The sequence below is a fragment of the Medicago truncatula genome, chromosome 1 (assembly GCF_003473485.1).
Source record: "Medicago truncatula cultivar Jemalong A17 chromosome 1, MtrunA17r5.0-ANR, whole genome shotgun sequence".
NCBI classification, from domain to species: domain Eukaryota; kingdom Viridiplantae; phylum Streptophyta; class Magnoliopsida; order Fabales; family Fabaceae; genus Medicago; species Medicago truncatula.
Genome location: NC_053042.1, coordinates 26,768,566 through 26,782,447, shown reverse-complemented (window position 1 = coordinate 26,782,447; position 13,882 = coordinate 26,768,566). Strand labels below are relative to the sequence as shown.

General features: G+C 33.0%; 1 protein-coding gene across 2 annotated transcripts; it reads left to right on the top strand.

Moving 5' to 3' along the window:
• Positions 1-6,898: 6,898 nt before the first annotated feature.
• LOC25483527 (uncharacterized) lies at positions 6,899-12,088 on the top strand. 2 transcript variants are annotated; one of them, XR_005642140.1, is made up of 11 exons: positions 6,899-7,067; positions 7,872-7,928; positions 8,017-8,095; positions 8,431-8,788; positions 8,955-9,056; positions 9,161-9,320; positions 9,411-9,590; positions 10,130-10,264; positions 10,581-10,668; positions 11,246-11,339; positions 11,440-12,088. XR_005642140.1 is itself a non-coding variant. In XM_039826759.1 (11 exons), the coding sequence occupies exons 4-11, from the start codon at positions 8,514-8,516 to the stop codon at positions 11,527-11,529; spliced, it is 1,119 nt and encodes a 372-aa protein (XP_039682693.1). In that variant the 5' UTR covers positions 6,899-7,067; positions 7,872-7,928; positions 8,017-8,095; positions 8,431-8,513; the 3' UTR covers positions 11,530-12,088. The 2 variants fall into 2 exon arrangements, 1 of the variants encoding a protein (XP_039682693.1); XM_039826759.1 differs by having other exon boundaries at positions 10,581-10,663.
• The last annotated feature ends 1,794 nt before the right edge of the window (positions 12,089-13,882 follow it).

Sequence of the window (13,882 nt, the reverse complement as noted above, 5' to 3'; positions counted from 1 at the left end):
TATGAGTGTATACGTTGATGAATTATTGTTGTTGATTATTAATATCATTAAGTTGCAAGTGTTGGTCTAAGTTACAAAGTTCTAAGATGTTGATCCAAATTATTGGAGTCATATGAGATGTTTAAGTTGTCTAAGTTGTAATTTATCGTTCCAAAGTATTGGAGACTTAAGTTGTTGATGTTGTCTAAGTTGTTGAAGTCGTAGTTGAAGCTGTTGTTGGTGACTGTTTATGTTCAGATGTTTTGTGGGAGGTGGTGTACTCTTACGTCGTTGTTCTATAAGAGGTGGTGTACTCTTACGTTGTTGTTTTATAAGAGGTGATGTACTCTTACGTTGTTATTCTTTAAGAGGTGGTGTACTCTTACGTCGTCGTATTATAAGAGGTGGGGTACTCTTACGTTGTTGTTCTATAAGAGGTGGTGTACTCTTACGTTGTCGTATTATAAGAGGTGGTGTACTCTTACGTTGTTGTTCTATGAGAGGTGGTGTACTCTGATGTCGTTGTTTCATAAGAGGTGGTGTACTCTCACGTAGTTGTATTGACAGGTTGACGTTGTCGTCGTCGAATAGTTGAAGTTGTTGTTGATGACAAACCATGGAATGTTAATGATTATGTTGTGTTGCTTATATTATTATGAGATGATGATTATGTTGTGTCGTTTATGTTATAAGATGATGTGATGATTTATGATGTTATATGACGATGGTTATGATTTGATTATTATGTGCTATGTGATGATGTATATAATGCGATGAATATGAAGTTAATAATGATTAGAAGTTGATTGAGTTATTAATGAAATATTATAAGAAGATTTAATGTTATTAATTGATGAAGTTTAAGTTGTTAAATGCTTTTGATGAATTATATGCTTATTATTATTGAATGTGAAATTTCACCCCTTCTGCTTGGAAATGTTGCTCTTCGTATGAGTAACTTGCAGATGATCGAGAATAAGTTGTTGTTAGATTGTTGTCGTAAGTGGACTATCTTCCACGTGTGTCTTTAGGTGCTCTGATACGTAACGGGATGAGAACTTTGTTGCATGCTTTTCTATTCCTTACGTATTGCTTAATGAATTTTCATAAATAAGATGTTGATTGGATTTGTATGAGATATTAATGATGAGGCCTTTGTGCCAAAGAATAAGACTGTTTTAGATGTTTGAATAAATTCCGCTGCGAAGTATTAATTATTATGTTGTTGAATTTTGAAGGATAATTAGTTAATTATTCCATTTATGATTTTAGTTAAAGAAGTGTAGCATCCTGTTTAGTTGTTTTACTCTGATTTATGCAACAAAAAAAAATTATGTTGGGAAAACGGGGTGTTACATTATCGCTACAACCGTCTGATACTAGAATCCCGTTCAAGTTTAAACGAAGGCAGTTTCCGTTGTCTGTCTCATTTGCAATGACTATTAACAAGAGTTGGGGTCAATCTTTGAAAAATGTTGGTGTCTATCTACCGTCTCCTGTTTTTTCACATGGACAATTGTACGTCGCAATATCGATGGTTACTTCAAGGGATGGTTTAAAGATATTGATCAATGATGAGGACGACCAAGATACTGATGTGACATCAAATGTGGTTTACAGAGAAGTTTTTCGTAAATGTGTAGCACTTTGTTTTGTAGTATTGTTGTTATTGCATATCAGTACTATTTTTATCTCGACAGACGTTGGATTTTCTTTTCTTTAATAAACTATGCCATTAAATTTATATGTTATGTTACCGTAACAGGGTCGATGTCATGGAAATTGTTTAATGTGGTACATTAAAAACGTTTGTGGCAATTTATTTTATGAATTGAATTATACTATTTTTTCGATTCAAGGTAAGTATTTACTTTCATATTTGCACTATATTTGTTTTTCTATATGACCCGTGCGTTAGCACGGGTCGATGGTCTAGTTTTTATTAATCTTACGTTGGATAGTGGCAAGAACCCAGCATTTCACAGTTCAAAGTGCTTATTCTTTGCAACATCAGGATTGCCCGACTTTGGAGGGTGACTGGAAAAGTATTTGGAAGTGGCATGGCCCACATCGCATCCAAACCTTTATTTGGTTGGCTAAGCACGAGCGAATTCTTACAAATTTTCGAAGGAGTAAATGGGGTGGTGGAATCTCTCCTACTTGCACGTGTTATGGAAATGAAGATGAAATTGTTCTTCATGTGCTTCGCGATTGCATCTACGCTACTCAGGTATGGCTTTACATTGTTCCATATGATTTTATAACTAATTTCTTTTCTTTCGATTGCAAGGATTGGTTCTTCAATAACCTCAACAAGAAAGACATTGGGACGAACACTTTAAGTTGGAAGACAACTTTCATGACGACATGTTGGTACTTGTGGAAGTGGAGGAATAAAAGTATTTTTGAAGCTGATTTTATTAGGTCGAACAACCCAATTTCTATTATTTGGAGATTTGTCCAAAATATTGAAGATTGTAACCTGGAGCATGTTCATATTGGTCCAAAGTTGAAGGAAATCATCTATATAGGTTGGAAGCGGCCTCAAGAAGGTTGGATCAAGCTTAATAGTGATGGTGCTTGCAAGGATATGGGGGGTTATTGCTGGATGAGGCGGCCTTTTTCGTGATTCAGACGGTAGATGGATCAAAGGCTACACTAAGAAGATTGGAGCTTGTGATGCCTTACATGCTGAGATGTGGGGTCTATATTTGGGTCTGGACATGGCTTGGAGGGAACATTGCTCTCATCTTATAGTGGAAAGTGATTTAAAGATTTTGATCGACATGATTTTTGATAATTTCAAGTTCAATGGGAATATTCATGTTTTAGTTTACCGGATCCGGAAGCTGCTGAAGATGAGTTGGAATGTTCAACTCAACCATATTTGGCGTGAAGGAAATAGGAGTGCTGATTGGCTCGCTAATTTAAGCATTTCTACGTATCATTTTAATTTTCTAGTGTTGGAGTCTCCTCCTTGTGAGGTCAAAATAATCATTTTTGATGATTTATCCGGAGCTTGCATACCTAGGAATGTTCGATTAACTCCTTAATTTTATTTTTTTGGGCTTTGCCCTCTCTTGCACCAAAAAAAAAAAGATTTTGCCTGCATTCCTTCTCATATGAGTGCTACCACTTCAATCCGCTCTATTTCCAAATGCAGCTCGTGAGGCTCTTAGTTAATACTAGTGGCTTTGATTTCAAATAACGGTTAGGATTCCATTAAGATTCTCTAATACCTTTAGACAAGTCAAAAGCGTTGACTAGTTTTTATGGGCCTCTCCTTCATATTGATTGAAACCTTGTCATCCAACTCCATTTAAAACTATTTATCAAGACAATCCCCTCATAATTATTTTGATCTGTTACATTGTTACACCTTAATTCAATTTTAATTCCATTACAACCTATCAATCACTATTTTTATTTTTTTTAAATACATCTTTGTATTTTACTATTATCTGAATTCTCAATTGTTTTTTGAACAAACTGAATTCTCAATCTAAACTTTGAAAATGATTTAATTTGTTAACAGAGCTCACAAACACATCTCTTCCATTGCTGATTGGGAAGATAGCAAAAAGGTAGCTCTAGAAGCTGATTTCAAAAAAATTGAGGTAATTACTAACTTGATTCTCAACAAGATAACATTTCTTGTCTAGCTAGTAGAACAAGTAGTTTGATGTTGAGATATTTGATGTTCAGTTAATTTTGTCCTTTATGTGCATCCTGTTGTTTTTTTCATATACTTATCTGGAGTGGTTTGCAGCTATTGTTATATATTTTTGTATTGTTTAGCTTTTTGAACTAGAATTGAAATAATAGTACTATAGCAAACCAAACACAACAACATAGAACCTATCGACCATGCATGATGAAAATAGAGAATCTGCTAAGATTCTTCACTTCTACAAGGCACCTACTCTATTTATCATGATAACACTAATTTAGTACATTCAGCTTAACTTTTTCAAACATATTCTACCATCAATAAAAAATCAGTTTCTTCAATTTAATTGTATTGTGGTATCAATTTCTAATAGTTTGATTTTTTTTTTCTTTCTATTTTCGGTAAATGATCAATCCACCTTGTTAAGATGAGATATGAACACCTTGCTGTAATTGTAAGGGAAAGAAAATATTATAGGTCCTACATATAGTTATAATATATGCTCAATGAGATAATGAGAGATAGACTTCTCAAAACGGAAATTGTGGGTGAAGTATAATCACTGCCTCTAGTCCCCTGGTTTATTCATGTGAGTAACTAATTTAATTTATGCTAACTCAAGCTTTGTACTTAGCTACGTACTATATGCAAAGTTCGGGTTTTGGTTCAAACCCCAGCCACCACAAAAAAAATCCACCTTAATTTTACTTGTATGCCATGCGATAAAAACATGTTCAAAAACTCACACATTGTTAATTTTATTCTACTTTTCTTCATTGTGAAATTTACCCTTTATCCTCTCTTTAGCTCTTTTTTAGAGCAATTTCTTGTTTCAATTTTTTTTTCTTTGTTTCTGCTTTAGCCTCTCGATTCTCCTTCATATTAGTCAATTTTTTGATATATTTCGTAGGATCATTCCTTTATGATCCTAGTGAACATTTGTACTTCTCTTTGATACCTTCACATAGTTTATCTTTTTCTTCAACTTCAGTTTGTTGAGTTTTTTGAACCATGGTGCTGATGATGGTTTAAACCCTCCATCTTATATAGTTTCAACTTCTTTTGTTCTTTCTATGTTACAAGTGCAGTTTTCTTATAATTATGCATAGTTCCCTTAGATTTAAAATGTCTTCGTGTATGCTTTCATCTTTTGGTTCGTGTAACATTTTTATCTTATGTTTCTTATCCTTTGCATTTCCATAATGAAACTCCTTAAATCCAATTACTTCAGCAACAATAATTTGGTTATAAAGAGATTCTACTCCCAAAATGGAACCTTGTGAAGAAAATGGATGCAGTTTGAGGGTAGATTTAGAGGTTTTAGGTTTGAGAATGATTTGGATTTGGAATTGAGAATAAATTGAATTTGGTGAAGGAGAAGATTTTGATTGAAATGGGAAATGAGATTTTGATTAAAGAGTTTGAATGTTTAATTTATATTTTTTGGGTTTGATGAAAATCAATGAATGTTGTTGAAGGTAAGGTTGAAGATTATGAAGAAGAGGAAAGAAGAACATGAAGAAAGGAAAACGAGGTTTTTAATTTGAAATTATGTTAATTCAAGATTTTTAATATCGTCCCTCTGTAACTTTTTGTTTTGGGTTTTGGTCCCTGTAATCTTGTCACGTCAAACAACGCCACGTCAACCGGCGTTAGACACATCAGCATTTTTGTAACAGATGTTAACGGAAGATACGAAAATGAAAACATTATTAACTTATAGGATTTGTTTTAGAAAAAAAAGGATGTAGAGATGAAAACAAAAAAACATACACTCTGTTTGGGAGTTTGGAGAAGAAGGGAATGGAGGGTTTTGGAGGGATGATATTAGAGGAAAAAATAGAAAAATATTTCAAATTTTTTGAGAGAGTGATTTTATAGAGAATGATAAATAAATACTTATGATTAATGTATTTTTAACTTTGAAAGTATTATAACGGCATAAATTAGATTTGAAAAACTTACCCAAAACCCACCATCCAATACAATTTTTTAATTTCACCATATTAAGACGATTTTGTATTGTGAAGAAAAGTAAACCCTTTCTTCAAAAAAAAAAAAAAATTAAACCCTAAAACGCTCCACTCTCATGCCTCTCAATTCTTTCCACTTTTTTCTTTTTTTTTTATAAACACTCCGCTTCTCTCAAAACTTACTTAGTTCTCGAATGCATTCTTAGACTTCACAAGAAAATGATTAAGATTAGAGTTTGAGTACAGAAGGAGATGTCAAGAAGATATGATTAATTTGTCTTGAATTGAAATGGAGACTAATTTGACCTCCTTTTTATGAGTATGACTAAATCCAGACAGATACTCATTTTGTTGCCAATTATAAGCAAATTTCACTTTTTATGTTTATTTAATTAATGATGTATGTGTCCATAATATAAACTAAATACATCATTAATTTAATGAACCTAAAACATCAATTTTACTTATAATTGGCAGCAAAGGGAGTAATGAATATATAGAATAATTTGGTTCAAATGTTAACATGTCCTTATTGTTTTACATGCTCGCCAACAACAATGATAAATGGTAAATTTTAAAATGAAAAAATCATATTAAAAGTCTTTATTTTTTCCTTCGTCCCATATTATAAGTCTTCTTGATCAAAAAGAAAAGTTGATAATACCATTAATATGTTTATTTTGTGAGTCAATGTTACTTTTCATATTCTAAATTGCTCTTTGTTTATAGTACTGTCAATTAAGGTTATGTTTGGAAAAAATAAATAAATTTAGCCAGTAATTTGTACAAGGGCTTATATTTAGGGACACAACTTTTTTGAAAAGGTACTTATAATTAGGGACAAATGAAGTATTTTATTTACGTTCGATCTATTCTTTTATATATAGTAAATTTTTTTTTTTAATAGTGTTATATATATATATAGTAAAATAATTCTATAATTAACCAAATATTTAAGTTCAAGTGGTTATTAAATTCTACCAAGTGACAAATAGTTAAGAAGAAATCAAGTAACTTAATGGCTAGAGCTCACAAAATTTAATTATGAAGAAGTGGGGTGTATGAGGTTCGAACCCAACCCTTCATATAAAGTGCAATATCATTGCCAACTCAGTTAAGCTCATGGATAAATATTTGGTCTAAATTTTTATTTATGAAGAAAAATCGGTGTAATATTAACAAAAAAAAAAAAAAAAAAAAGAGAAAATTGGGTCTAAACTTTATTTTCTTGAAGGACACGAATACACCCACCCCTATATCATTACAACCGCACATTTCATAACCTCATTCGTCACTACCAAAACCCTAAACCCCAATTTCACTTCACAGCCAAACAAAACTAAACCCTTCTTTCTCTCTCTATTCTCCGATTCATTATGGCCGCCGTCTTGCGCCGTGCTCTCCGCCGCGATCTTGCTTCTTCCTCTGTCTCTGCCTTTCGATCGGTAAATCTCTATTGCTTTACTTCCATCTCCGATTTCGCTATTTCTGCTCATTTATCGTTAGATTTATTTTCAATGTTTCACGAATTAGGTTATTTGCATAGCGCATCAATCTGCGGGTTTTGCTTAAATTGTTCAAAAAGTTTATTTTTTTACTTTTCACATAATCGATTTTAAGAGCTGTGAATCTGAGACGTGGTTCTGTGTACTGTTATTATGGAATCTTATTGCGATTTGCGAAGATAAATTCCACTTATGTGTAGTTGTAGAACTTTCTTTTGATTTTTGGTTGTTTTCAGATTTGATGTACTACACACTTTATCTATAAAAATAGAATCTCATGTAATTTCTTGTGTTACTGGTTATTGGGTTATGTATTTTTGTTGGATTGTCTGTTGCTATTACATGATGCTATTGCTTTGTTGCATATAGTCTAATTTGGCATAGCTAGTAAATAGTTGTTGATTCTTGAATTGTGGCTAGTAAATAGTGAATAATAATGGTTGATATCATGGCTTCATTCATAGGGTAGTGGTGATTATAGTTGTTTTGGTCTTACCCGTGTATTTTTTTGTGATACTGATTATTTTTGTTGGATTACCTTTGTGACTGGCTATACTGACAGGTTGTTACTGCTTTGTTGCACCCAGTCCAATTTTTCATGATTTCATAATTGATTCTTGAATTGTGACTAATAATAACTGTTGATATCATGGCATCATTCATGCAATAGTGGTTGTTAGATTTGTTTTGGTCTTTACATGTAATGAGCATTATTCAGAAAATAATTTTCCTATTGTTTTGCAGTTGACCTAAGCCATCATATGCAGCTCAAAAGTGGGCAAGTTTGGTTCGACCTTTCAGGTGCTTTGTTTTGCCTTTGTTCTGTACTGTATGGCAGTTTCAATTTTTCATCAAATTTGCTTATTGTAAAATTGTTTTTGTACTACAGTTCTAGGCCTGCTGGTAGTGATGTCATTGGAATTGATTTGGGTACTACCAATTCATGTGTTTCTTTAATGGAGGGAAAGGTAAGGCTCTATTTCTCCTGATTACTTTTGGACATGTTTTGGTGCATGGTTTTTGCCTGGACAAAACATTCTGAATTGCCACATCAATTAATATTTTTTAATTAACGTGGGTCAAACATGGCAATTCAGAATGTTTTGATTGGTTGTTTATGCAAAACAGTTTTGGAATGTCGACCCACCACAATTAAACTCTTTTATTATTTTGAAGGAATTTCTCAAAGAAAGAAAAATAGGAAAAAAATGAGAATATAAAAAAAACAAATGTGAAACTTTAATTTAGATAAGGGGTTTTAGGTAATTTTGTGTAATTAATTAAAAATGTTAATTTATGTTAGAGAGGCTACCTTCTAAAGTCTTGGTCATACTAAAAGGGTTATTGGAACAACAACAAAATCAGTGAAAAATAAATCTCATTCAGATGAAATGGTGTTTGCTTGGAAAATGGGGGATGAAGAAGAACATCCAATTCTCATTCCCTCCATGCGTAGAAATTGGGTATAGAAGCTTACGTTCAGATGCAGCATTAGAAGCCATAGCTAAAGCTTCAGAAGACAAAGTTCCCAACGTAGTTCTCTACAATTACCCTTCATTTTCTGGAGCTTTCTCTTCTCTCTTTGCTCACCTCTTCCACACTCGTCACAATCTCCCTTCCCTTTCTTTACCTTTCTCTTCTGTCCCTTCCCTCGCTTTCAGGTTCGTTTCTTCATTCTTCAACCCACTAATTTTTTTCTCTTCTTTTTTCTAATTTATGTGCTTAACTTGATTCTGTAGTTGAAAAATTGAAATGGGTGAAAAGGGTCATTGTAAAGTTTCTGTTTTTAATATTGTAACAGAAATTTACATATTTGTTATAATATAGGGTTGAAGATTTGTGCATTGAAAGCCTTCAGACATGCTATTTGCTTGACTTTCTTCCTCCAAAGGAATTCATTTTCAAACTTTCCCATCAATCAAATTGCAAGTAGGTTTATTGCACTCTGTTATTATGTATTTTTAATTCCATTTCTCATGTGATTTTGATTAATTATAATTGATGTAATTATTTTGTATTTTGTATGTATCTAGGATTATTGGGTTTGATCATCGAAAATCGGTGCTTTCACAGATTCCTTCTACAAATGAGTGTCCTGAGAATATTATGATTAATCTTAACCATGAAAAGAGTAGTTCAAGAGCTGTTTATGAGTACTTTACCGACAAACACGAAGACATTAAAACTTCTAATGTAAGAATTTAAATTTGTTTATGCGCTTTAGTTCTTTTGCATCTCATGCAACAATGGCTGAGGTAGAAAGATGCTTGGATTTTTTTGAAGGGTGTGGTTCCAAGTTTGGTGGACTCAAAAGATAAAGGGCGAGTGGAGCTTATTCTTAAGTATATTGAGGATGCTGATCTTCGCCATTGGAGCTTGCCTGACATTAAACCCTTTAACATTGGACTGAGTGAATGGCGGTCGAGGTTTAGCTGCATTTCTAACCCATACATGTTTAAGCAGGTATGACTGATTATCCTTGGGTGTTGCTTTTCTGATTATCCTTGATGTTGTTTAAGCAGGTATTTAATTTAAGTTGACACAAATACAATGGATTAAGTAATAAATTTGTGTATATATACGATTTCTTCTCCTCAAAAGGATGTAATTTACTTAAGCCAAGTCAAATAGATTAATATGTTCGAGCTACTTAGAACTATGCATCCTCCTGAGATTGTAGACATGTCTTATGACCTTTGACTGTTGATCTGTCATCTGTTTGTTTCCTGCTTAGGAAGAGAATAAACAACTTCATAAGTTGGTTGGTTATTTGAAGTGCCATGACTAATACAAAATCAGAACCTTTCTATTACACTGTCATAAAGAAGTACTGTGACATTTCAGGCTATAGCAACCATCTATTTTGTTGCTAACTTGCTTGTATGTGCTTACTGTGACATTCCAAAAAGCAAAAACATCTGTATTTATTACTCTTTATTTATCTCTGTTTATTATGTATATTCGCTAAATATTGCCTATCCTTTGAAAAATCTGTATTGCAGTTGCTGGAATTGAGTGTTGAAGAGTTAATTGCTAAAGGAAATTCATCTCTTTTAGCTCGCCAGAATGCTGCAAGTAAATTGCTGGATAAGGTTTTCAGGGTTCGGCTGGGTAGAGGATTTTATGGAGAGTGTCTGGTAATAATTCAGGATATAATCACCTTAGTTTCTATTGTTCTTAACATGCTCTAATTTTGTATTTAGTGCATGTTTGTGTAGCCAAACTTTCACTACAAATCAGTGACATTTTAACCAAATAATAATAAATAAAATCCGAATTTGTACCAAGAATTTTCTCTGCTGCTTGCTGCTTTTTTTAGAGCTTAATGCATAACTAATTTTTGCCAGTTAGATTGTAATAATTGAATATGACAGAATCATGCACTGGCAATGTGGTCCCCCATTTTTTTGTTGAAATTTTTAATCACTTTTTGTTTCCATGGTTACTATGCAGGGAGTTCGGGCAGATGGGAACTCTAACTTAAGTGATGAAATTGGCATGCTTCTCAGTGTAAAAAGTGCTGCTATTGGTCTGAGGTGAGGTAATTTGTTTTGAAGATTTACTAAATTTTTGTTTGTATTATCATCTTGTTAGAAGAAGAGTGGGTTTTCAAGAGGTTGATGTTGTCTGAGTTGTATTATTATCTTGTTAGAAGAAGAGTGGGTTTTCAAGAGGTTGACGTTGTCTGAGACAGTAATAAAAATTCAATTCAAATGTGACTATATAACTTAAGCAACCTTTTCATTAGCATGGTGATTGGAATAGTCATTCATTACACTAATTTTGTCTTCAGAAGAACAAAAAACTTGCAATCATTCAGTACTAATCGCTTGTCAGCATTTGGGCTTGAAATTCAGTGACATATATACGTGGAAACTATTATATCGATAAAAAGCATTTGGATCTCGATTATGGTTTGTTAATTCTAAATATTTGTTGATTCTTCCTCTGAGTATCCTCTTTTGATTCTGGTTCTTAGGGATTAAGTGAAGAATCAAAATATTTTCCTAACAACTTATAGGCATGATTGCATGCCAACTCTTATTGTAGATTTTAATTTGGTTAAAGAATTGTCAAATTCTATAATGTGATCAACTGGGCATTTTCATCAATGACAGGCCCATAGGAGCTGTGATATTCATGCAACGGAATAATCTCAAAATGTGCTTGCGAAGCTCTGATAATGCTACTGATACTTCTGAAGTTGCTAAGGTGCGTGCGGTTTAGTTCCACTTTTTTTTTTTGTCTTACCTATTTGATATTTTTAATACTTGAATACACATTAATGTGTTTCTGCATTGCCAACTTGAAGGCATATGGCGGAGGAGGTTCTGCAAGTTCAAGCTCCTTCATAATAAGGATGGATGAGTATAACCAATGGCTTTCAGCTAATTCATTATGATGGTTTCCGGGTTTGAATATCTTGTCTTGCTGTCATGTAAATTATATCATTTGATAAATTTACTCACTGCCTTTAGGAATGATAATATGATGGTTTGTGGTACTTGATGTAATATCAAATTTTTGAGGCAAAAAAGGGATCTATTGAGGCAGAGACAGAGGGTGCGGTGTCTGTAGAACACTTGTATTTCTCATCTGATATGGAGAATGACAGTAGCGTTATCCATAGACTGTCTTGATCATTGATGTTGCACACGATAAGAGTTGAGAAGGTAGAGCATGAGAAAGAACAAAGCATTCATCTTGGGGGTAAACAGGCTATTGTTTAGAAGGTTGATTTCAAGGACAAAGATGTCGAAGTAGATGAAATTGAAATAACATTCCTAGCGTCTATTTTCTGATTAGTTTTAACTGTTGAAGCTCTAATACCACCGCTGCAATTGTGTTTTTTACCATCAGTTATTGGATCTTCTTCCACCAGTGTTCTTTTTTATTACATATTTTGACATTTTGGTATTCGATTATTATCTTCAGTGATTTCTATCCTTTTTTTGTTGAAAGGCAGTGACTTCTATCCTTGTTATCTTCACTTCTTATACTTGCATCCTTAATTCATATGTATTTATTTTTTTTGAAAGAATTTTTCATATATACTTATTATTTTTAGTTTCAAGGGTGGAATGTTTTCACCATCTACAAAATTGAATTTCACCCCTGGATTGGTGGGTGGTTGATTTGATGCTCTCGTTGATACAAATTCCCTAAACAAGTCCTTCAAATATTACTAGAGTTTCCGGCACCTTGGAGCATCCACAATGACAGTTCTTTAACAGAGACTCATTAAATGGACCTCATGTTACACATCATTTATTTATAATATTTTAATAAAAGTACTTATCAAGGATTCAATGGCTCCAATGGGAGTACACTAATAAGGACTCCAATGAAAAATACTTAAATAGACTTCACTAACTTTACAACATTAAACAAAAATAATTTATTTATTAAATTATAAATTACCTCATAATATTTAATTATAATCCTTAACAAAAATTAAATTATAAAATATTTATTTGTTCGTATGAACTTAAAAAATAATAATAATAATTTGCATGAATTACATTTTATTTAAAATGATGACAAATAGATACAATAATGTTTAAAACAACTATTAATTATTAAAGGCTTAATACATCATTTAGTCCTTTAATTTAATTCTTTTTTTCAAAATGGTCCCTTAACTAAAAAACGTTTCAATTTGGTCCCTTATATTTTCTGTCGTTGCCTCTTTTGGTCCTTTCCGTTAGTTTTTAACACCAAATATCTAAAGTGAACCATATTTAAAGGTGGTCCACCATGGACCTTAATAAATTTTTTAATTTTAACATTTTGATTTTTTTTTAAAAGTGGATTGTTGGATAATGTAAGGTCTATTGTATTTTAGTGTAAACCACTAACACCTAATACTTTTCAGATTTTTCTTCCTCTTCTTCTCTCATCTTCATTAATCCAAAAAGAAAGAAAGAAATAAACTTGGACACCCAAAACCATCATCATCTTTGTTCTTATTCATTCATTCTTCATCATCAAAACTCATTGTTTGTTCCTCAACAACAACAACAACCTAGAATCATCATCTTAATTCTCATTCTTATTCATTCATGCGCAGCTAGCTGAGCAGTATATAAGAGAAAGAGATGAGAAGGTCAAGGCTGCATGACTTTTTGAGGTTGATCCTCAAAGTGTTGAGAAAGCTTATGAGATTATGTCTCTGACTGCTGAAGTTCAAGAACAGACAGTTAAGGAAGCAACTGTTCTGTTACAAGAAGCTGTGCCAAGAGGAGAGGGCACATCAGAAGCTCATGCATCAGAATCAGAAGCCACTCTCTCAGACAATCTGAAAGGTATTCCTGATTCTCCACACTCTGTTGTAAATGTAGAATCAGACTTAACCCTCTCTATCTCATATGAATCAACTTCCCTATCCTCATTTGAATTAGATGATACTCTGATTAGTCAAGAGTATAAAAACCCTTCACCATCCTCCAAAATCCACAAAGAGCCTCTTCCCAAATCCAAATCAACTGAAACTTCCAATCAACCACAAACATACTCCTTTGAACCTTCTAACATTGATGAAAGGACAATCAGTATGGCCAAAAGGAGGATTGCAGTCTGCAACAAACTGCCAGAAGATCATCCCCTTCAACCTCCTGTTATTCCTGCCCTCAATGTTATTCTACCAGAACCAAACCCAGAACCATAAATAGCCTCTGAAGTAGCTTCAACAGAAGTTATTTCAGAAGAACACCAACCTCAACAACCATCTTCTCCATCAACCCTATCTTCTTTAG

What these genes read in the sequence shown, in the direction of transcription:
- LOC25483527 (XM_039826759.1), top strand. Translation starts at nt 8,514, where the DNA reads ATGAAATGGTGTTTGCTTGGAAAATGGGGGATGAAGAAGAACATCCAA. An exon ending in GATTTTATGGAGAGTGTCTG is followed by an intron (nt 10,265 to 10,580) that starts GTAATAATTCAG and finishes GTTACTATGCAG; the next exon opens with GGAGTTCGGGCAGATGGGAA. An exon ending in AGTGCTGCTATTGGTCTGAG is followed by an intron (nt 10,664 to 11,245) that starts GTGAGGTAATTT and finishes CATCAATGACAG; the next exon opens with GCCCATAGGAGCTGTGATAT.